At 33.2% G+C, this 24,026-nt stretch overlaps 1 protein-coding gene across 8 annotated transcripts in view; it reads right to left on the bottom strand.

Moving 5' to 3' along the window:
• Window positions 1-10,020: 10,020 nt before the first annotated feature.
• The window catches only part of LOC126977174 (uncharacterized), a 30,272-nt gene continuing 16,266 nt past the window's right edge, over window positions 10,021-24,026 (bottom strand). For all 8 annotated transcript variants that reach the window (XM_050825879.1, XM_050825887.1, XM_050825880.1 and 5 more), the window contains 2 exons: window positions 14,274-14,485; window positions 10,021-12,867 (listed from right to left, as the gene is read on the bottom strand). In XM_050825879.1, coding sequence (XP_050681836.1) covers window positions 12,604-12,867; window positions 14,274-14,485 — 476 coding nt within the window. In that variant the 3' untranslated portion in view covers window positions 10,021-12,603. The remainder of the gene's footprint in view (window positions 12,868-14,273; window positions 14,486-24,026) is intronic.

The raw sequence follows: 24,026 nt of genomic DNA, 5'->3' as shown, positions 1-24,026 counted from the left end.
GTGATAATTTTTTTGTTACTTTATTTTATCACAATTTGTTTAAAAAATTATTATAAAATAATATTTTAATAGTTTCTATATTCACTTACGAATAAAAAATATTTCTGAACTATCGCCTTGGCTGGGATTTTCTACTACCCCTGTCAAAGCTCCTTTACGTCTACCAAGTGTTGTTGCAATATTTGATGTTATTGTCACTCGCTATAGTAAATAAATATATTTCTATTTCTACTCCACAGTATCAAAATCCTGTGGAACATCCTTCATTTAGTTACTACATTCAAATACCTTTACATGTCATTAATATTAAACAATTTTATAAAATAGATTAAAATGAACCTGCATATTCATGTCGCGGTCGTTTATCAAATAAATGGGGCTGCTTCGATATCGCGTTTTATGTTCCGTTATGATCGATGCATTTCCTAATGTAACGGTTAAAGCTCTATTAATACGAGCATGACGGTGAAAATTTTAAACCCCTTTGCGTTATTCAGGCATTAGCTGTATGACGCAAAAATTGCTCACAATATTTTTAAAGGCGTTATAATTCTGAGGATTGTTGATTTTAATATTGTAGTTGTGATTTACGAAATTGTTTTCAGAGCAGTAGTATATGAAAAATAATACTAGTTTGTAAATCTTAAGTGTAAAGTTATTCTTTTAATGTAAAATGTACCATGGAGAGGATAAAATTATAGCCCTCCCTCCAATAATTACCTCAGTTAGTTGGTATGTCAAGTCAAGGTAATTACAAGATGTCTGATATGAGAACTAAGGCAAAGGGTAAGTCGAGTGGAGTATGTCAGTTTGTATTGTGTGCAAAGAACCATATTGTCACATTGATGGCTTTTAGTCTTAGTATGCTCTATAGATGAAGCCTTAGTGAAGTAATGATAGGAATAAAATAATAATATAAACTATTGAAGGATTGGCGAACAGACTTAGTTCTGCAGCATACGCGGTTAAAAAGATTAGACAATTAACTGACATAGATCATACGGCGCGACTTGTATACTTTAGTTACTTCCATAGTATTATGTCCTATGGTATATTGCTGTGGGGCAACGCTGCTGATATTAATACAATATTTATGCTGCAGAAGAGGGCTATTCGCGCTATTTATAACCTAGGCCCTTAGGAATCATTGAGAGCAAAATTCAAAGAAATTAACATCTTGCTGTTGCTTCTCAATATATTCTTGATAATGTTATATATGTTCATAGGCACATAAGTGAATTTGCCAGAAACTGTCATAACCATAATGTCAACACCAGGAACAGACATAAGCTTATAATGCCTACTACTCGACTAAGTCGAGTTAACAAGTCTTTTGTGGGGCGATGTATATGCTTTTACAACAGGATCCCAGAAAATGTTCAAAACAAAAGTATTACGTTAAAGGTTAATATAACATAAATTACTTTCTTAATGATCACAGATTTGGAATGGAGCGACCGCCCTCAGGCTATTAAATAATAAGTTTAATTGTACAATGTTACTTTGTTAATGTTACTTTAATTATTGCAAAACATATTTTTGATGAAAAAAAAAAGCCCGCTGAGTTTGTTGCGCCCATTCTTCTCAGGCCTGAGGCATTCATTTTGGAATGGGTGGTAGTTTTTTTTTTGATTTTCAATAAGTGATGTCACATCCTATTTTGAATAAAAATATTTGAGTTTGAATTTGAATTCTTAATAGGGTAGAGGCTATTATGTTTATAGGGTCCGTAGGTACTACGTAACTCGGTACTGGCTAGGAGCCGATCTAATTAACTAATCTAATTAACCTAGCCAAAATAATATATGTTTGAAGCGTTTAAGCAAAAAGCAATTGTATATCGTAACTTATTCTTGCTTTTAGCCATAAAACATAATTTACTTTATACAAATGATTTAAGTTTTCTTAAGTGTTAATTCCGCCAATATTTGTTTTTAAAATAATCGACACGTGTTTCGCCTCTACACGAGGCATCCTCAGGACGTGTTGTCTCGCCAAAATCTGGCACGAGACTCGTACCGAGGATGCCTTGGATGCCTCGTGTAGAGGCGAAACACGTGTCGAATTATTTTAAAAACAAATATTGGAGGAATTAACACTAAAGAAAACTTAAATCATTTTTATAATTATTATGGATTTCCGCAAAGTAACGCCTAATTCAATAAATTTTCTTAATTTATTTAAAAAGAAAATTTGTATTTAATTTTGAATTTTAATTATTTTAGAACGATCGAAGTATTTTAATTTACAACGTATTATTCTTTTCACTAAATACTTATTACTTTGTATCTATTAGCTTTAAGCATAATATATTTTTGATGAAACTTTTGTATTATCTCAGACATTATTATAGTCTCAGACGATAATCTCTCAGTATTATTAATATACATTATAATTATGTATTATTATTAAGCACAATTACTAAATTTAGGTCTATTTTGATTATAGATAATATAAGAAATTAAAAGATTTAATCTTTTGTAGAATAATAAGACCTCCAGACCAGTTTTTTTTAATTGCTATACTCAAAAAATCTTAGAACACATAAGTAAGTTTAATTAAATATAAAATTTACTGATTTTATTTTGATTCATAATACGAACCTAAGCTAGGCTTTATTAGCTACACTCAGGTACTTTATTTGTTTTCAATAAAACCTTAAATTTCAGGGGGTTCTCGTTATATGAGTTTTCTTTTCAGTTGTTAACATATAGGAAATCTAGCTAATGCCCGCGACTTCGTCCGCATAGTTTTAAAAATAATAACCAACTTTGGAATTGATGATTATCTCATGTCCTATTCCAGTTCCGGTTCCCGTTTTCGCTCCCGTTCCCAAAATATTATATGAACCTTATTTTGAGGAAGATTGGTATGGCTAACTAAACCTACTATTTAGTATAGTTAAAGTTCATCGACGTGAATTCAAATTTTTCACAAATCCCGTGGGAACCATGAATTTTTCGGGATAAAATGAAGACTATGTCCTTTTCCAAGCTCTAATCAACCGCTGTAATAAATTTCATCAAAATCGGTTCAGTAGCGCCAAGCCAAAGCGCCACAAACAAACTTACATTCACGTAATTATTATACTATTAGTAGGGATTATATGTATATTTATTGTATAGTAAGACACAATGTATAAAAAAAATATTGCGTAGGTACCTACTCTGTGTCCGGATAACATTATTGCAATTACAGGTTTTTTTTTATATTTCCATTTAAATTTAAAGAAAACCTAGTTAAAACGACAAAAGTTATAGCTTATCCTTAATTTTAAGCTTTGTGAAAGACACAAACACAAACTTCAGCAGAATAGCTGACTAGTAGTTAAGGCCAGGCCAACATCTTGTTTGTGTTGTCAGCCGATAGTTAAATTGGGTACAATATGATGTGCCTAGGATTTATTCATTTACTGCATTCTAAATAAAATTAATAAGTATATTTATTAAATAAGATACATAACATTACATTTTAAGAGTCAAATTTTATTGAAGCAGATCTGTCATAGACATTGTCAGGCTTACTGAGACAATATTATGTTATAATTGTCTTGAAATTGTTTTCATGAGTTCTAGACGCATCGCGGTATAACTCAATTATTCCTATTTTTAGACTAAGTTTAGATACATATTTCTACAGCATTGGTTTTTAAATAAAATCATCGTAAATTTGATTCCTTTGCAGGGTATCAAAATTATTTATCATTATTCGAGAAGTAACATGTAACGAGAGAATTTCTGGTAAATAGAAAAATAATAATGTGTGACTTATAGTTATTATGCGATAGTGAAGCCTGCACTTTTAAAGCAAATACACAAAACTTTATTGAAGATTATGAGCCAGACTTAGAAAATTTTGAATGTGAATTATAGTGAAGTATATTCCAGCGCGTTGGCAGATACAGAGACCTACTACCGACCGTCCAACGAATGTAAGTTGCATATCTGAAGGAATGTCTTACGTCATGAGAGATACGACCTTTTACAATTTCTGATGATGGGCAATATGTATAGAAGACAAGTGCTTGACTTGACTAACGTAGAAACAAATCATGGCATCAAAGATAAATATTAATGAAGTTAAAGACCTGTTTTGCATGAAATAAAACAGGATGAGGATGGCTCAGTTGACTGCTAGAAATTAAAAAAAAACTGACGAGAAAATGAACAATAAATTACACAAGAAAATATAAAAAGCTTAAACAATATTAATGAAGGCATAAATACAATTTTAGAATTTCAAAAATTTAGAACCTATAATACTCGAAGTAAATTATTTTCACTTTATTTATCGCAATTAGTGACGTTACATGTTACTTTCTACGGAACCTTAAACATAACTTATATCTTTAATATATAAATCCAGTGAACTCCTAAACTATTGAACGGATTTTAATTAATGGGGATTTTATAATTTCATGGAGTGCAGTTTAATCCAATTTGAGAGATAGGATAGTTTTAGGTTATTATACTATAACGTAAATGACTTTCTTAATTATTCCACAGATTGGGAATGGAGAGACCGTCCTTAGGCTATTTAATTGTGCAATATTACTTTGTAAACATATTTTTGGATGAAAAAAAAAGCCCGCTGAAATTGTTGCACCCATTCTTCTCAGGACTGAGGCATTCTTTTTGGAATGGGTGGTAGTGTTTGACTTTAAATAAGTGACGTCACGTCCTATTTTTAAAGAAATATTTAAATTTGTTTTTGAACTGACAATCATAAAATAACAGTATTTTATTTATTATATAACAACGTCTGTCGGGTCAGTTAGTATAACTATAAAGTAATTTCATCTTTTTACGAGATACCAGGCACTTCACAATATGACTGTTACTCCTGTTTACCTGCGACATATGCATGAATAGAACAGTACTAAGCTAATTGTTCCTCTACTAAGAAGAAGTTCCTCTCAAGAATATAGACTTCAGCCTTTGTTCTATTCCTGTTGCTGACATCGTTAATTATATCTTAAGCCAAGCATAGATTTTTCTAATTATTGTTTTAATTCACTTCTTACCACTGTTCTTTTTGTGTTATATTTTTGGTTTTAATAATTAATATTAATTTGTACCTAATAATCAATGATTTCCATTCCTTAAAAACAACGAATACGAAAAACATTTTAATACCCAATTCCAATTTTTGAAGTTAAATAAACTTCTTTAGGCGCGTTATGAAAAAATGATGAGAGTGTAATTTTAAGATGCACGTGCATCACTGTAACACAAAAGTAACATGTTGAAGTTGGTTCCTAAAATTTTCTGATGTTTGCGTCATTCGTTATTTTTTTTTTGGTTTCTTCGTCCATTATTAGGACAGGCAAAGGGTTTAAGCCCATCCCGCCGTATTAATTATTTAATAATTAATTGTCAAAGCCATCTTTGCAAGATTTTTACAAAATTGTTATTTCTAAAATCTAAGAATAGCACGAGAAATAAATCATTTTAATGATTTTTGCTTCGTTAGACCAAAGGAGTATAAGTTCTTGCGTGCATACATAAGTAGGTACACACACACTTTTTTTTCCAAGTACTTATCGCATACTTCAAGCAAAGGAAACCAGTCCCTAATTTAACCTCTTTCCACACCTTTGACAGTAATCCTAGAACTATAGAATCCAAAGTTATAAAAAATACTTTTATAAAAAGAAATCATATTAAAATCACCACGGACCATCACGGATTAGGAGTTGGTAGTCTAATGGCTGGTTTACACAGTGCGAGCTAGCGTACGAGTAAGCCTTCCGAGTAGCTGCACTGCAGTTACTCGCACTGTTTGGACGTAACTTACGAGTAACTCGTACGTGCGAGTTGGTCAGTAGCTCGCATCCGAGTTACTTCAACATTTTTTGTTTTCACTCGTCTGCTCGCCCGGCAGCAACTCGCACATGACAGCGGCTCGTGCGTCGCTCGCATCGCTTGTACGCGTTCGGCAGTAGCTCGCCAGTGCCAGCCGGACAGTTGTGAGTGGAAGCCGTGTTTTTTGTGTGCTACGCCTATGTACTAAATCGAGTTCGAAATGGGTACGGATAGATGGTCTTCTGACAATAATATTTCATTCATGAAACTCTACAGAGAACAAGAAAACCTATGGAATTGTTTCGATAAAAACTATCGAAATAGAGATATGAGAAAAGAATCTTTGGAACATATCGCAAAAGAAATGCACCTAGGTAACACCGGTGAGGTAACCAAGAAAATAAAAAATTTACGGTCCACCTACAATCAAGAAGTGAATAAAATCGAAAAAAGCAAGAAGAGTGGCGCTGGCGCAGACGATGTGTACAAACCATCCCTAAAATGGTTTGATATAATGGATTATATAATGAAATAATTCTAGATATTAATTATACGACTTTGCCAGGAGACAGCACCATCATTACAGAAGTAGTTTTTATATTTTTCTCTCAATTTTTTGGCAACTGCTTTTGATCTGTTATTTGTTCGCGATCGGGCGATACTCGGTAATGCATTTATTTCTGATCCCCACGTTCCAAGGTTGACAGTGAAATTTGTAATATCTTCATAATCTACACTACCAGGAGGAGTGTAGATGTGTGGTGAAGATTTCCGTAACCAGTTGTGCAGTACGCATGTAGTTCGAATCATTTTTATTGTGGTCTCCTCTTGCAACTGGATAGGTTTTCCCAAAACGCGAAAGCGAGATGCTAAATATCGAATCCATTTTCTACTATGCGTCTTGCCCTAGAGAATCTGTAATTGTAAGTTTTTTCAGCTGTCGTAGTCTCATTGGGATAGCGTTTCAATAAGTACGTCTTAAGAGGAAAAGCATCATCTCCCCACTACAATACCGCCTTCTGGCAATAATGTGCCATTTTCCAACACTGGATACAATGAGGAAGCTTGGAAAACACCACCGTCAGAATTGCGCCATATGAGCCTATGTCCACATATTTAAAGCAGTAGTCATGATCCACGATCGCTAGGAGCACCAAGCTGTTAGTTCCTTTATAATTGTAGTATTCAAAACCACAATTGGGCGGAGCTTGAATCACTACCTGTTTGCCATCGATGGCTCCACAACATCCTGGAAAGTTCCACCTGTGGTGAAATCCTACTTGTACGTCTTCCCATTCCTTTCTGCTTGGTACCTGAAAAATATAATATTCATTTTATATTTCAATTGCAGAAAGACAACACACCGGCGGATTTGGAAAATGCTGTTAGTCAAGACATGGCGGATAACACTGATGATAAAACGGGTGATAAAACTGTTGATAAATCTGATGATAAATCAATCTACTCCAGTGACAGCACATTGACAAAGAAAAAAAGCCCGGGTAAAGCTAAAAAAACACATAATACTGCCCAAGAAGTGAGCGGAATTACAGCAGCTATTGATGAGCTGAAACAACTAAACAGTACTATAGAATCTTCCAGCTCTTCTAGACATGAATACGAGTATGATGTTGTTGGAAAACATGTCGCTATTCAATTGAGGCAGCTCCCATTACTAGATTTTTTAGATGCCAAAGATGAAATTCAACAAGTACTTTCACGATACCGAAAAAGAGCTATATACGCTCGGAACGCATCTGCCCTTTCCTCATACAGTGCTTCGTCACCATAGTCCTACATAGCGTCACCATCATCAGGACCCAGTGTGTCCTTCCCAGGCACAACTTATCAGCCTACAGAAACAGTTTTGGTGCATCACCCACTTCAATCAGTTGATCACCAATCATCACATTCATCATACGAGGCAGCCAATTTAGAAACGGTTTCTGCGCAGCAGCCAGTTTAACCAGGACAATTATTTGACTTTAATGATACAATAGTCAAAGCGATGATAAATGCTAATGTAAACAACATGCAATAATGTTTTAGTTAAGGTTTAATTTGTTTTTGAAAAATAAATGAATGAGTCACACGTCATGTATTATTGAGTTAATTAACTTTTACTTACTTGAAAATATTCATCCAAAGCTATAGATATCCTGAAAAATACTGATAGCAGTCTGAATGACATTTCTGAGCTTAGGAAACACAGAGTTGCTTCCAACTTTACCTTTGCTGCTATGGCATCTCTCATCAATGTGTCTTGACGTTCTATTTTTGTTTTTATCAAATTTAAAAGTCTTTCGACTTGTTCAGGTGTCACTCTCATCACTGCTTTGTATTCTCGGGGGTCTTCATGGTAAAGCTCGTTGAGAATCATACGTGATGCTTCTAAAGATCTTCTAGCCATCCATTCTCTAATCCAAATCCTTTTCTTACGCTCTTTTTTCTTATTTTGGCTATGGTTATAGATATTTCCCAATTCCTGACATAAAATTGTTGTCATAATGTTTTTTTTTTTTACTAAAACAAGTTCACTCGACATCGCGACACGACTCGGACTGAGCAGTAGCTAGGTGTGGTGTAGACAGCAAAGGCGAGCCGAGCTACTGGCGTACGAGTAGACAAACCGAGTAGCTGTCTACTGGCCAGGCAGCAGCACGCACTGTGCAAACGAGCCATAACGCGATAGTTTGTCGCGGACTTTATTTCAGTTTATACCAGTGGGAGGCTCCTTTGGACAGGATGCCGGCTAGATTATGGGTACCACAACGGCGTCTATTTCTGCCGTGAAGCAGTAATGTGTATGCATTGTTGTGTTCGGTCTGAAGGGCGCCGTAGTTAGTGAAATTACTGAGCAAATGAGACTAAACATCTTATGTCTCAAGGTGACGAGCGCAGTTGTAGAGCCGTTCAGAATTTTTGGGGTTTTTCAAGAATCCTGAGCGGCACTGCATTGTTATGGGTAGGGCGTATTAATTACCATCAGCTGAACCTCCTGCTCGTCTTTTCCCTAATAAAATAATATTTTTGATATGTTTATGAATTGTGTAAAAAATGCTCCGTGGAATCAATGCGGTAGTAACTTAACTGGCATGCGTGTAACTGGCATGCGTGTAACTGGCATGCGTGTAACTGGCATACATGTAGCTAGCACATTTGATTTACTTGCTTGCCCGTTGAGGAAGCGGTTGTCAAACTGGCACTTGTATACAGACGTGGCAGCTACGGGCATGCCAGTAGCTAACTGATTGTTTTTTTTTTTAATTCGATTTGATTGTTATCCAGTTTTAGCACGCAAGAAAAGCTACAGGTTCTCTCACAAACTCTCCTGTGTATACGCGATGGTGGTTTTACTGGCACGGGCAGAACTTGCATGCTGGTATTACTTGCAAATGTATCCGAAGTGTGCTAGTGTAGAAGGTGTTGGTAATTTAAACGCACATAATAAAATTACAATATATGTATATTACAGTTTTCACTATTTATCACAATTTGGGCAGCGTTACCAACTAGAGTTCACAATAAATAATGCCTGCTCGAATTCTTTTTTTTTTGAGAGGAGGAAATACTGTTACGTATTTACGCCCCGGAACGGGGCGTAATATGTCGGACTCGAGTGTCCGCTTATGCGGACTAAAATATCCTCTATGCTGTTAGCCCTGGCTTTTACAGCGACATAGGACGTCGGCCGTGGAGGCCGCAAAGACTACGCAACAACAGTCGCGGGGCGTCTTCTAAGGAGACTCGAACCTCGGACCGGCTGTGTGCTTGTGGGATCCTGCTCGAACTGAGCGCTCTGGCTTATATAGGGCACGACCGTCTACCGTGATCATGCTATCAACTGTTAGTTGGCACTGCTGTAGTGCCAACTAACTTACACGAATCAAGTTAACTAAAGATCTAAATATTATATTATGCTATTATAGTTATTTCTAATCGTAGTGATAATAATAGTATTAAATAGTATTTAAATATTAACAGTAGTTAAGTAAATTTAATTATTAATTGGGATATCTTATGGCAGTTCATGACGTTGGTAGTGCTAATTAACACATCAAGCTAACATTAGTTACTCGTAAACGCCAGTAACTTTCATGTCAGTTAATTTTCTGATTTACTGGAATGTGTATCCCCGCCTTAATAGAGAGACAATGTCGCTGGCAAAGGCTTGTAACGAAATTAAACAACAAATAAATACTAGTTTTTTAATATATATAATTATAATATATTGTATAATATAATCTACATATAATAAGCTTATATATCAATTGAGTGTGTATTTAAAAATATGAACGGATATATAAACTTATCTAGTGCAGGCAACTTTATAGTTCTTTAATTAATCACCAGAGGAATTTTACAAGACCGTTATATTATTCTTAATAAGGCGATCTTACCATTGATGCATTAGATCAGTGAGAGAGAAGAACCGGGCATTACATACAGTACGAAATATTTTGACCCAATCTACAACATTTCAAAAGAACCTGTTAAATTTGGATACAATGTGAAATATTTTGATACAATCTGTAATATTTCGATACAATCTGTTATATTTTGATAAAATCTGTAATATTTTGATACAATGTGAAATATTTTGATACAATCTATAATAATACAATGTGAAATACTTTATACACGTGAGATATTTTTATACAATGTAAGATATTTTGATACATTCTGTAACATTTTGATACAATGTAAAATATTTTGATACAATCTACCAAATATGGTTGCCAGCTCTCAGTCAGCCTCAAGATAAAGGTTGCCAGGTGTAACAAGGTAAATTTATGTTGATAAATTATAGTCATCTGTTTTTAATAATTTTAATACAAAATCGAAGTTTTATATTTACTATTTACGATAAACCATTCGAGTCGGACTCACCCATGAAGGGTTCCGTAGCAGCAAGTAACATAATATAATAGTTCTTGTAGTTCGTTGTAACTTTGATCGATGTTTTAATAATAGTGTATTTTTTTAATTAAAATAACTTCTTACTAGATCTCGTTCAAACCAATTTTCGGTGGAAGTTTGCATGGTAATGTATATCATATATTTTTTTAGTTTTATCATTCTCTTATTTTTGAAGTTACAGCGGGGGGAAACATTTTATCACTTTGGAAGTGTCTCTCTCGCAAATTATTCAGTTTAGAAAAAATAATTAAATAAAAAAAACTCATTTTTGAAGACCTATCCATAGAACACGTGAGTTTGATGAAAAAAAAATTATGAGTTTCAATTCTAAATACTAATTAATTTACCCCCATAATTTATTGTTATTTTTCTATTTTTGTGTGAAAATCTGAATACGGTTCACAGAATAGATCTACTTACCAAGGTACAACAGAATAGATCTTATAGTTTTGGAAAAAAGTGGCTGTGACATACACGGACAGGCAGACAGACATGAAGAATCTATAAGGGTTCCGTTGTTTGCCATTTGGCTACGGAACCCTAAAAAATTAATTCAAATGAAAAATAAATATTAGTAATTGTAAGTAATATGTATGTTTAGATAGATAACATATACCTAATGAATATTTAAATTAAGAAGCCATGTCTAATGTCAAATTATCTACATTCAGCCACAAATTACCCAGGAGACGGGCCTTTATTTCTTATTCTTAATGTAGCGACATAAAATTTTCAGAGATCGTCAGCGTCGCTCACGAACTGACGCGAAATATGTTTCATTACTGATTCCAATATTCCGTTCGCCTTATAAATTATTCTCTTCGGTGGTTTCATATTTTACGTTGAATCTTGACTTTATTTTTTAGGGCTTCTGCTAATTAACCATGCTGACTTTATTAAAATCATGGCAACCTCTACTTGCGGCCATTTTTAGGGTTCCATAATAGTAATAATAATTTTAATTCAGAAAAAAATCAATAATAATTGTCAGTAAAATGTCCTTATTAAATTATGTTAGTATAATTATAACTAAACAGGCACATGAAGCCTCATAAATGCCTTTATAATTTGCGCATCATAATGACAATGGTTTGCAGAATGATGTTAGCCATAGCCAATTACCACGCAAACTTCCACAGAAAATTGGTTTGAACGAGATCTAGTCAGTAGTTTTTTTTTAATACGTCATAAATCGTATTATCAATAACTTATTTAATAACACTACTAAACATCGATCAAAGTTACAACGAACTACAAGAACTTTATATAATGTTAGTTGCTGCTACGGAACCCTTCATGGGCGAGTCCGATTTGCACTTGGCCGCTTTTTTACTCAGACGTGACGAGACTACAATTCAGTGCAAATTGCAGCGCCGCTTACAATATATTTTCTGCCGCTGTGCCCGCTGACTCATAAATACGGCCGGCGCTAGCGACCTTGCGCTTGAGTACAGCTAGGTCCCTCGTACCACGAAACTCGATCCGCGTGACGCCTGTCATTTTGCAATAACTTTTTTTCAGCCGTTCAGCCGATGCTTATTCATACGCCCTGCCCATTACAATGCAGTGCCGCTCAGGATTCTTGAAAATTCCAATAATTCTAAGCGGCACAATAATTGCGCTCGTCACCTTGAGACATACGATGTTAAGTCTCATTTGCCCAGTAATTTCACTAGCTACAGCGCCCTTCAGACCGGAACACAATAATACTTATACACTACTGCTTCACGGCAGAAATAGGCGTTGTTGTGGTGCTGATAATTTCGCCAGCGTCCTGTGCAAAGGAGCCTTCCACTGTGTAATGGGCAGGGCGTATCAATTACCATCAGCTGAACGCCCTGCTCGTCTTGTCACTTAATGTCATAAAAAACTCGCCAAATTACGCTTTCACCAGGGGTATATTCTTTGGCACTTGATAATATTGTAGAGTTTCATTCAACGTAGTGGCACCAATCAGCTCCCCTCCAGCAACAAGTAGAAGTCTTCTTCGCTTGTGATGACGTAGGAGTGACGTCACGCTCGTGAAACTGCGTTCGCCTCGCCGAGCGAACCCGAGCGCCAGTCGACCGTCCGAACGGCGACGAACGCCCACGTTATGAACGCAATTAGAACATGACACACTCAGTGTGTATGCGTGGTTTGTCTGTAAAAGACAACATTATATTTTTTTTATGGAATAGGAGGACAAACGAGCGTACGGGTCACCTGTTTTTAAGTGATCACCGCCGCCCACAATCTCTTGCAACACCAGAGGAATCACAGGAGCGTTGCCGGCCTTTAAGGAAGGTTTTATTTGAAGATACCCATGTCGTATCGTCCCATAAGAAACACCGCACAAGGTCTTCCTTTATTTATCTTTATTACATCAGCTTAGAAAAGATAGAAGTACATGGTCTCTATATAGTATTTATACATCTATTACATATAAATAAAATTGGAGTGTCTGTTTGTAATATTGAAATAACCGTTCTTTACTAACATGAAAATGAATATATATACGGTACATATACCAAACTAACATTTTTTACAATTTTTGTCTGTCTAGACAGACGTTTGTTCCGACTAATCTCTGAAATGGCTGGATCGATTTTGGCCGAGGCAGGTAGCTTATGTAATAAGGAGTAACTACTAGTCTACGTTTATTTTAGAAAAATTCTTTAATTTAGAAAAAATAAAGTAATTTTGCAATGTCCAAGAAACGGTTTAGCTCTAAAAATAATTTATATGGCAAATCAACGTTTGCCGGGTCAGCTAGTTAGGTGTAAAACTCGAAAATAGTGCATTAATTAGGTGATTTTTTACGATTGAGAAACATTTTAACAAACAAAATCAACGTATTTATGCTCAAAGCTCTAAGGAAGCTTCCCAAATAGTGGACAGAGTGCAACGTGGGCATTATCCGACTTCAGTGATGGTTTGGTAGATTATTATTAGCTATGAAGGAGTGACTGAGCCATACTTTTGTGAAAAAGGTATCAAAGCATCGGCACAAGTGTATCAATATACCATTCTTGAGAAGGTAGTGAAGCCCTTAACAACACCATGTCCAATAACCAAGAATGGTCCTTCATATTGGTAATAAAGCTCGGTCTACGCAGTCTTGGTTGGAAACGAACGTTTCGGACTTCATCCGAGTTAAAGACTGGACGTCGTTTATGATTTGAGACTGCGGCTTGCTCTAAACGCCATGATAATTTGGAGTTCCTTAAAAAAACCGTACGATTGGCAGTGAAGAGTTTTCACATGGAAAGAGTACTTGCTTCTATTTATAACTGGTCTCAACGTTTAAACTACGAAATGTTATATGCAATAGAAATATTTTTTTTCCTTGTTTCAGTATCTATGGCAAGACTAGGTATACTTTATTATATGGAACATATATTATATTTGACATATATTTTAAATTTCAATTCAATTTATTTATTAAGAGATTATTAAATTACAAAATAAGCTACTTAAAAGCTAGTTAACACAGTGCCTGACAGACAGTTTAACTACGCTATACTGGACATGCCAATGATGTTCAAGTGAAACAAATCAACGCAATACCTGGCTAGAAGGTCGCAGTATAAAAGTGCCATCCGCTTGGCCCAGCAGTAAGCTTTCAGCTTCGTGCCTATCAATATTCATGTAGTAGGGCTCGTTCTCGACAGGCACCGGAAGTGGCCGCGACGCCATGTTGCCAACGCGCCGCCATTTTGATTCGTCACAAGATGGCTCCACTTCCGACTCTTCCGACTGCGCTGCGGCGTCACTCGTTTCTGAAGTGTTAATTAAAATTGTAACATGATCATTAATTAAATTAATTCACCCAATTTCTCTTATGTTTTTTTATAGTTCACTCGAATATATTATATCAGTTAAATCAAATAGGTACTTTAAAGGATTGATTTATACGTTTACAAATACTATAAGAGCTGTGAAAACGTAGAAAAAAAAAGTGTGTGTGTACTTTTGTATGCACGCAAGAAGTTATACTTCTTTGGCGTAACAAAGCAAGAATCCTTAAAATTAGATTTATGAAGTTACTCGTATACTTCTTTAGACGCGTTATGAAAAAATGATGAGAGTGAAATTTTAAGATGCGCGCGCATCACTGTAACACAAAAGTAACAGGGTGAAGTTGGTTCCTAAAATTTTCTGACGTTTGCAAAATTTGTTATTTTTTTTTGCTTTCTTCCTCCATTATTTGGATAGGCAAGGGGTTCAAGCCCGTACAGCCGTATTCGTTATTTAATAATTAATTATCAAAGCCATCGTTGCAAGATTTTTACAATATTGTTCTTTCTACGAACGTAGAATAGCACGAGGAATAAATAGCATAAGGATTTTTGCTTTTTTAGGCCAAAAGAGTATAACTTCTTGTGTACATACATAAGTACACACACGCTTTTTACAAAAGATAAGTAGATATTAGATACAGATTAAATTTACGTTAGATTTTACTTGCGTATATAAATAAAATTTATTTCAAGAAAATATCTTTTGTGCCGATAATACAAAAATGTATTCTTTATAAGAGGGTCACCTTAAGGTGGATAGCCTATGAGGCACACAAAAATAACTGTCTTGAAGGTTATATGAATCGAGGCTAGACCAGACTAGATTCATATTATTGTTGTCAAATAGATTCCATTGGCTTGCAGATTCAGCTACGATTAATTGAAAATGACAAGAGAATATATTTCGATACAAATACACTCTTTATTTTTAGGATTCCGTAGGCAAATGGCAAAAAACTGAAACCTTATGATATATTCGTTATGTCTGTCTGTCTGTCCGTCCGTATGTCACAGCCACTTTTTTCCGAAACTATAAGAAATATACTGTTGAAACTTAGTAAGTAGATGTATTCTGTGAACCTCGTTAACATTTTCACACATAAATAGTAAAAAAAAACAATAAATTTTGAGGGTCCCCCATACTTAGAACTGAAACTCAAAAAAATTTTTTTCCATTTAACCCATTTTTCATTTAACACATAACCCATTTTGAGCAAATATTTTTTGCCTTTTTAACCGACTTCAAAAAAGGAGGAGGTTCTCAATTCGTCGGTTTGTCTTTTTCTTGTTAAATAATTTCATATCATTTTCCTTTCTACTTAACTTTTATATTTTGTTAATTGCTGCTGCGGAACCCTTCAAGGGCGAGCCCAACTCGCACTTGGCCGCTTTTTGTATAAACTTAAATTAGTATCGATAAGTTCGGACTGTAGTTCAGCTGAAAGTAGTTCGGGCGTCTTGGAGCGCATTACACTTTCAAAGTTTCCTTTACCTAGTAGTAGTATAAAGTATATTAGAAATGACATCAAAAAGAATTCTAAAGGAATCAATTTTGAGAAAATAAATGCCTTTTAATGGGCAGGGCGCATTAATTACCATCAGCTGAACGTCCTACTTGTCTCGTCCCTTTATGTTGTAAATAATACATATAAATATAATGCAATACATATAAATAGATTAATATATAGTATGTAATGTTATTATCACTCCCTATAATAAATAATAGATATAAATAATTTTTCGTACTTTTAAATTAACGAAATGAAATGATATGAACGTATTACAAACGTTGGTATTGTATCTGCCAACTTCACCTGACAGCTGTCAACACTGTCACCTGACAGCTGTCAACACTGTCATATTAACAACAAAAACAAAATGGAGCGTAACCGAAAATCGTGACGATTTATTATAAAATTTCTCTCATGCCTCGATAAAGAAGTTTCACTTAAAAAAAAAAATCTTTGGGATATTTCCCGTGATGGATGCAGTAAGAAACTTACCTGCCACTACCAACGTCAGACAATGAAAGGTCGCGTAGAAGATGTCTAAAGTTCTGTTCGCGACTCGAGTGCCCAAGTTGTAGAGCAGAGGTATAGACATACGAAGCCACCAACACATTATTATGCCATATTGATGCACTTCTACTTAAAGACATTAAGCAATAACTGTTTTTATTGCATAGCACTTAAAGTTCAATTTCCGTTATTAGCACCAGCCTATTGCGTATTATTTTATTTGTTTGTTGACTTCACCAGCATAAAATAACATTCAGATGCACTTCCGTTTAAAGTCATTAAGCAATAACTGTTTTTATTACATAGTATTTAAAGTTCAATTTCCGTTGTTTCGCTTGTTGCGTATTATTTTATTTATTTATTGACTTTACCAAGATATAATATCATTCAGATGCGCTTCCGTTTACAGTCATTAAGCAATAACTGTTTTTATTTGAGAGCTATTAAAGTTCAATTTCCGTTGTTAGCACCAGCTTGGTGCATATTATTTTATTTGTTTGTTGATTCCATCAACATATTATATAATTTTGATACAGTTTCGTTTAAAGTCAATAAGCAATAACTATCTTTATACAGGAGCGATTAAAGTTCAATTTCCGTTATAAGCAGCAACTTACTGCGTATTATTTTATTTGTTTGTTGATTCCACCAACATATTACATAATTTTGATACAGTTTCGTTAAAAGTCAATGATCAATTTATGTTGTAATTATCTCTAACACTCACCCACACGCTTCACCCAAAACTAAACACATAATATTACAATAATTATGTATACATTTCAAATCACATGTACTGTACTATTTTTTATCTACTCCCATGTTTTAAATCCTCTACTAAAAGCTTATTGCCAACATTAAAACACCCAATGTTCTAATAACCATTACATCATCCAAATGAGTGTTGTAATGTTGTACTGAATTTCATAACAACACTCCTATGTTTCTTTTTTCGATCCCTTCAAGCGCAAAGAGTTTCAACAGACAGCCACATTCTTATTGCTCGATGCGTGGTATCTGTATGAATTTCAAAAAAAGAACATTTTCGTTTACGCGCGTTCCACACTACCAGAACGTCGCGCGCCATAAAAAAGTAGGTTATTCGAATCCCCGCTATTTTTCTTCGATATTTTTATTGTTTAGTTTACAAAAAATGACCGATTCATTTTAAACTTAAATTTTAATTGTTGCAATGTAAATTACTACAAAATAAATAATTGTTTCATTAATATTATATATTATTATAATATTTCATAATCCACATTCGTGTTTTAACCCCTTATTACACAACAGTTGCATAAATAACTATTAAGGCGACCTTGAGCGATATGAGTTCACGGCTCCTATGTAACAAAGCCAAAATTTTCAAATTCTTGCGTCGAAAATTTAACATTTTAACAGGCGCAAACAGTTTAATTGCTTACAATCCTCATTATTGATTGCTAATATTAATAAATGTACCAACACAAAAAAGTAAAAGCTATAAGAACAACTTTTATGAGAGCAGTATACTAAACAAATGCGTCATGCCGAGAAAAAACTTGTTTAACTGCAAACAAAACTGGTTATTCATAATAGCTCTGGAGTGTTAAGTTTAACTAACAGCAAGCATAAGCAACCTACAAGTAAAACTTAAGGGTATGTGTAACATGATAAAGTAGTGTTCATAGCTCCAAATGCTATATTTTCAGCACAAAACTTGTCTAAAAACACCTTGTTTGCGTGTTTTCTGCTTACTCTTCGCCTTAATGTATTGTTGTCAATTACCGTACTCTGTTTACTATTTAGATCTTTGTACATGGAACATTATTCCTTATTGTTTGTTATTGTAATCGTTGTTAGCTGCGCTGCAGTTTATACTTTTGCAGCTATCATCGGTTTTACTTGTTTCTATTAGCTTTTTAAATTGTTCCAAATAAAAGTGTTAGAAGTTTTATTAAATTCAAAAAAGTTGTAATTTAATTATTTATGCTTAAGATTAGTTTATTTAAGTATTATTATTATGTTTTTATTAAATATGTTACATTCATATCCGTTGGAAAGAGCGGTCTTCCCTAACACAGGTTCTGCGAACTTTAAAAGGGAAGCCCTTTAAATTCTATTTACTAAAATGATAAGCATTTTTTTTTTATTCGATTTTGATTTTCATACGTAGCATAAATGCATAAAAGGCATTTATTTTCTCAAAATTGATTCCTTTAGAATTCTGTTTGATGTCATTTCTAATATACTAGATACTACTACCGCTTCGGAAACAAATGTCGCTCTGAGAGAGACAAAGCGGCGCAAGAAACTCTCCCAGCATTCTTATTTTTTTTGCGCTCTTTTCAATAAAAATATACAATATTGTACAGTCATTTCTATCGCTATAAAATAATCACAATCTAGTCCCAGGCTGTCCGTAACTGTAAACATATTCACCCTAACCTCGTTCAGAGGTCGGCTAGCTAGTTATTGTATTAAATATTATAAGCAAACACTATAATACTAATGTTATAATATAGTAAAAAAAATAAAGGCGACGTCAATAAAGATTCGTTTAGCTAATTAATATTCGCAGAGAGGCGTGAGTCAAAGTGAGTCATTTATGAGTTTACTCAATTAAGACGGGTCATATTCGTTAGTAGACGCTTAAGGGCCTAACATACACCATTTTAAAATATTTCTTTTTGTTTATACTTGATATTATGTTGGTTTAAAGTTAAACTATATCTATCTAAGATATATTATTAATGATGAACAGGTGGACTACATGCTACCATTCCATTAAAAATACTTGATTGTTTAGTAAATTAAATTAGTGTTTTATCGCTCGCAAATGAATGACCGGGATGGCAGCATCCTAATAAAAAATAAGCAAACATTTATTTTTTATATATTACTAGCTGACCTGACAGACGTCGTTCTGTATATAATAAAAAAAAATCCTGTGTTTATGAATTTGTCAATAATATTTCATCACATCAAGAATCATTTCGTAAAATATGCTCCCCGTTGTTATAATGAAATTGTTCCAAAGCAGAACTATCAAACCGTGCGTCAATAAATTCTCTCATAGAACATATGTCCATACAAAACAAATATTGGAATTCAAAATAATTATGGGTCCCAAATCAATATAAAAACTCTCCTATCTCTCAAGTTGGACTATACTGCATTCCATGAAGTAATCCCCATCAAAATTCGTTCATTAGTTTAGGAGTTCAGGAGCATCAGGACATTGGATTTATATATATTACTAGCTGACCCAGCAAACGTTGTATTGCCGATATTAAAATCGCGATACAAAAGTAACTGTTGATCGTAGATGGGTGAAAATTGGAAGTTGTATGTATTTTTAAATGCTGACTCATAATCAAACAAATTAAAAAAAATGTCAAAAAAATAAAAAAATAAATTCGTGTGGACCACCCTTAACATTTAGGGGGATGAAAAATAGATGTTAAATAAAGGCTTGTACTTACACTTTATTTAATTTGTAATCTTTATTCAAATTAAATAAACGGTTCTCACAATATATTTCATTAGTAATTTTTAATTGTTTTAATTATATATTTTTTATAGTACTAACTATAAGCCGAATTTGATATTGAATCACTGCATTATATTAACTTAAGTAATTATGTGAACTATTTCAAAAATTATTTTCACTTTTTAGATGTACCTCTATAAATGCATTAGTATTCAAACATAAATTTTTTGACTATGATTATTAGTATTCAAAACTACAATCCGTGTGAGTATAATAAATATATAGGTTCGATCGTCTGTGAGCTCCTTAATTTCAAGCACTTAAAATCAAGCGAACTGAAAATATTTCATCATTTATTTTAAACGTGCATTTAAAATTTCCAGCGTAAGAGATAAATAGATTCTCTACGTAGTTGGTTCCCAGATTTAAACAGAAAATTCACTCACTATAAACCTCTATCAATAATTCTAAGCTATGCTTATTATGAGCAAACACTAAAAAAAAGCTGTTATCAATTCGACAAAATGTTTTTTTATTTCCTACTGCCGCAAGATTATTATCACACTATTTTGTAATAAAATTTAACCGTGGAATTGGAAACACTTGTATATTTATAGGTATAAAACTCTTGGATTTGACATTTTTAACACACAACACAACACATTAAAAATCGCTACAAACTTTAATTATTTTCACTTATGTTACAATTACACAATCAATAGATTCATGCCTTTACGATAGCGAACTGAAAGAAAACCAAGTTGTATTCTATGACTTTGAAAAAAATAAAAGTGATAGTGTTGTAATGTATATATCGATATTTTTCTAAAATTTTACAAGTGTAAATACCTTTTTCATGGTAATATTTCTGATGGCGTTTTTTTAAAAAAAATTATATGAATATAATTTCCACGATACGCGCTGGCCGTCACGATTTTCCGACACCATGAAATTAGTCGAGAAATCTTCTTCTAGTATAGTGTAAATGATAATATTATCTTTATTCAGTATATTGATTAGCAAGTGTCATACACAGCAATAGGTAACTTTGGTACCAAGGACGTCAGAGTACTAAAGAGATTATTTTAGAATTAGAAACTATATTCAAAATACAGTTTCTAATTTCGTTAAGATTCTTATGTTGCGCTCACATTGTTGCGATAAGGGAAAGTTATCCATCTTGTCATTTATATATAAAAGTGGCAGGAGTGTGGAGTTTTATTTGATATGGCTTAGAAGTACATATTATGTACCGATATACCTTTATTCTGTTTTATATCTAATATTGTAGATAACTGTAAAGACAAATCAACAAGAACAATTTTTTTATGATGTCGAAATGATATCAAATCAAAAATTATAAACTTACTACTATATAATATAAAAGATGCTTGTAAATTCTGTGCTATACAAGCTTCAGCTGCATTTGTCCGAAAGTGGAATGTTTTACTTTCAGATTAATTTGTATTCAGTTAAAAAAAGATATGAAAATAATACCCTGACACCCCAGTTTAGTGAAAGATCTCTCAGTAGGGTTAAAATACTGCGTGCTACTAACATCCCGGACTAGTATTATAATAATAACTTTAAATAGGAACCAATGAAGACAATTAAACCTTTTACCGAAACAAAACAAACCTATAATATTAATATTCTGTATTTGAAAGTTCTTTCAGATGTCTTAAATATAAACACATAAAATAATGTATTTGGAGAAACTATTAAAACAACTGGTATTAAAGTTGTGCCTTTTATGAAAAACTACGAATAAGACGGGGTTATTGGGATGAGGCAAACATTATCGGGCAAACTTTTAATATGACGACAAATTTAATACGACCCGGCCAAGAAAGGTTATAAGCTATAGAATAAATATATTTAAGGCCTGCTTTTACTTCTAATATCAAGTGATAGAAAAAATAAGATTTGTAAGAGATTTAAAGCTTAAAATATTTATTTCTAACAAAATATTGTACTTTATTATTAATATGAACATTTTAACAAACAGCTTTAGTTTGTTAATTAAGATATTTGAAGTGAAAACTTCTTTAACGGCGTTGAGCAGTTCTCTTGGGATGGTTATAAAATGTTAAACTCGCGTCAGGGCACGTGACCTGATCGAAACTCCGTAACATAGTCGTTGAACTTATTGATAAAAGTTGATTTTTCTGAGAAATAAAGTTTTAAATGTTAAATAATTGTAAAAGTTCTGAAGTGTTAAATTTTTTATGTAATATAAATTGTAGCTTTTTACTGATTTTTTTTTTTGTAGAATGTACGTGTCGCATTAATAACATCAAGAATATAACAACAACTTAAAATTTAAATTAATAAAAAAAACTCTTTTTTGAAATATAAGAGATTTACAAGTTTTGTAAGTAAGTTGTCGTTCCTTGGCAATGGACCGTTCGCAACCAGGGTTTTTCATGCAATAAAATAATATAATAAATTTATAATATCAGAGGAATAAAAAGCTCACTGAATTTCATATTCTTTTTCTTTAACTCGGGTATATTTTTTTAAGATAACATTGAGAAAATTTTTGCATTTTTAGATTTATAAAATCACTAAAATATTTTTGAGTTCATCATTTTCAAATAACAAGAGAATGAAATACATTAAATTCATACTTAATTGGCGAATTTTCTCAGTCATCATCGCAGACAAAACTGCTGAGTTGAAATATTTATAATTTGTACAAGGGGTAACTCATTTGCGAAAGGATTAAGTTAACGGTCGTAAGTACATCTAAGAGATTTGTAACTCATGCAAGCCAAGTCAAAACCGTGAGGTTGTTATTAACATTGTTAATAAGCAAATAACAAATAACTTGGCCAATTATAAGTTATGAAGTAATTAACTTGATTGTTACTATAATATATCTTCGTAGAACTTCGTTAAGTCAGCTTAGCTTAAGTTAATTTTACAACTAATATAGCTAAGTGTACCTGTGCAAAATGCGTGGTAAAGTTTTACTTGATATAAGCTTTCACATTACTACGAACGTCGTATGAGCGTTGCGGTTCAAGTAATATTATATGAACACATTACACTCAAAATATAGACACCTATATTCTGTTCTTCAGAAATCTTTTAACCATTTCCGTTCATATTTTTTTAACACTTTTTGAAGTGAAAACTTATTTAGCATCGTTGTGATTTGAAAGTCGATCAAACGAAAAAGCGCGACAGTAAAAAGAGACAGACATAAATTTATACAATTTAACGTGGGAGAAAGAAACGTCTTTTGGGACCAGGCGATCATAGTTGAAGAAGAGATTGTCATATGTATGACTCGAGTATGACTTAATATATTCTGACGTCATGCGCACAACGTATGACTACATAGACACCAGGAGAACATAAGTATTGGAGTAGTGATAGTAATGTCTTTCATAGCGGTTGAAACCATGCGTCATTCAACATGTACCAGGACTTCATATGAAGCTCAGAGATTCATGCACAATGCAGGTTTCACTTCAGAAATGTGTACTTTGAACGCACGCAATATTTTTTTCATTGAATGAAGAAAAAGGTTTCTACTAAAATAGAATATAATATGTGACTGAACTTTTACACTTTGAGAAAGATTGTCTTTGTAAAAAGGAAAGGTTAAGGATAGCAAAAGGTTATATCGAATTTATCTATTTTAATGGTATTACAATTTTTCAGATTTATTGAATCAGCCCGGCTTTTGTTGTTATATTTAAAGTTATATTATGTTTACTTATTGACCTTGTTTATTCTTCTATATATTTAAGAGATAATATCTACCAACCAATGTATTGACTCATCACGATATCTCCTAGAACCATAAGGCGTAAAAACTTTATTTTTGCCGAGTAGAGATCAGCTAAGAACGGATTGCGTATAGTCATTTAAAATAGAATATTTTTTTTTTATTACTGAGACATAAATAAATAAATACTTATAACTTTTATTAATATTATATTATGTCTTATATAATACTTTTGCATTTGTATAATAGAATAATAAATATTAGCATCGCGAAAAAGAACTCACCCTAATG

This window comes from Leptidea sinapis, chromosome 44 (genome assembly GCF_905404315.1).
Source record: "Leptidea sinapis chromosome 44, ilLepSina1.1, whole genome shotgun sequence".
Classification (NCBI taxonomy): Eukaryota; Metazoa; Arthropoda; class Insecta; order Lepidoptera; family Pieridae; genus Leptidea; species Leptidea sinapis.
This window is presented reverse-complemented; position numbering and strand designations above follow the sequence as displayed.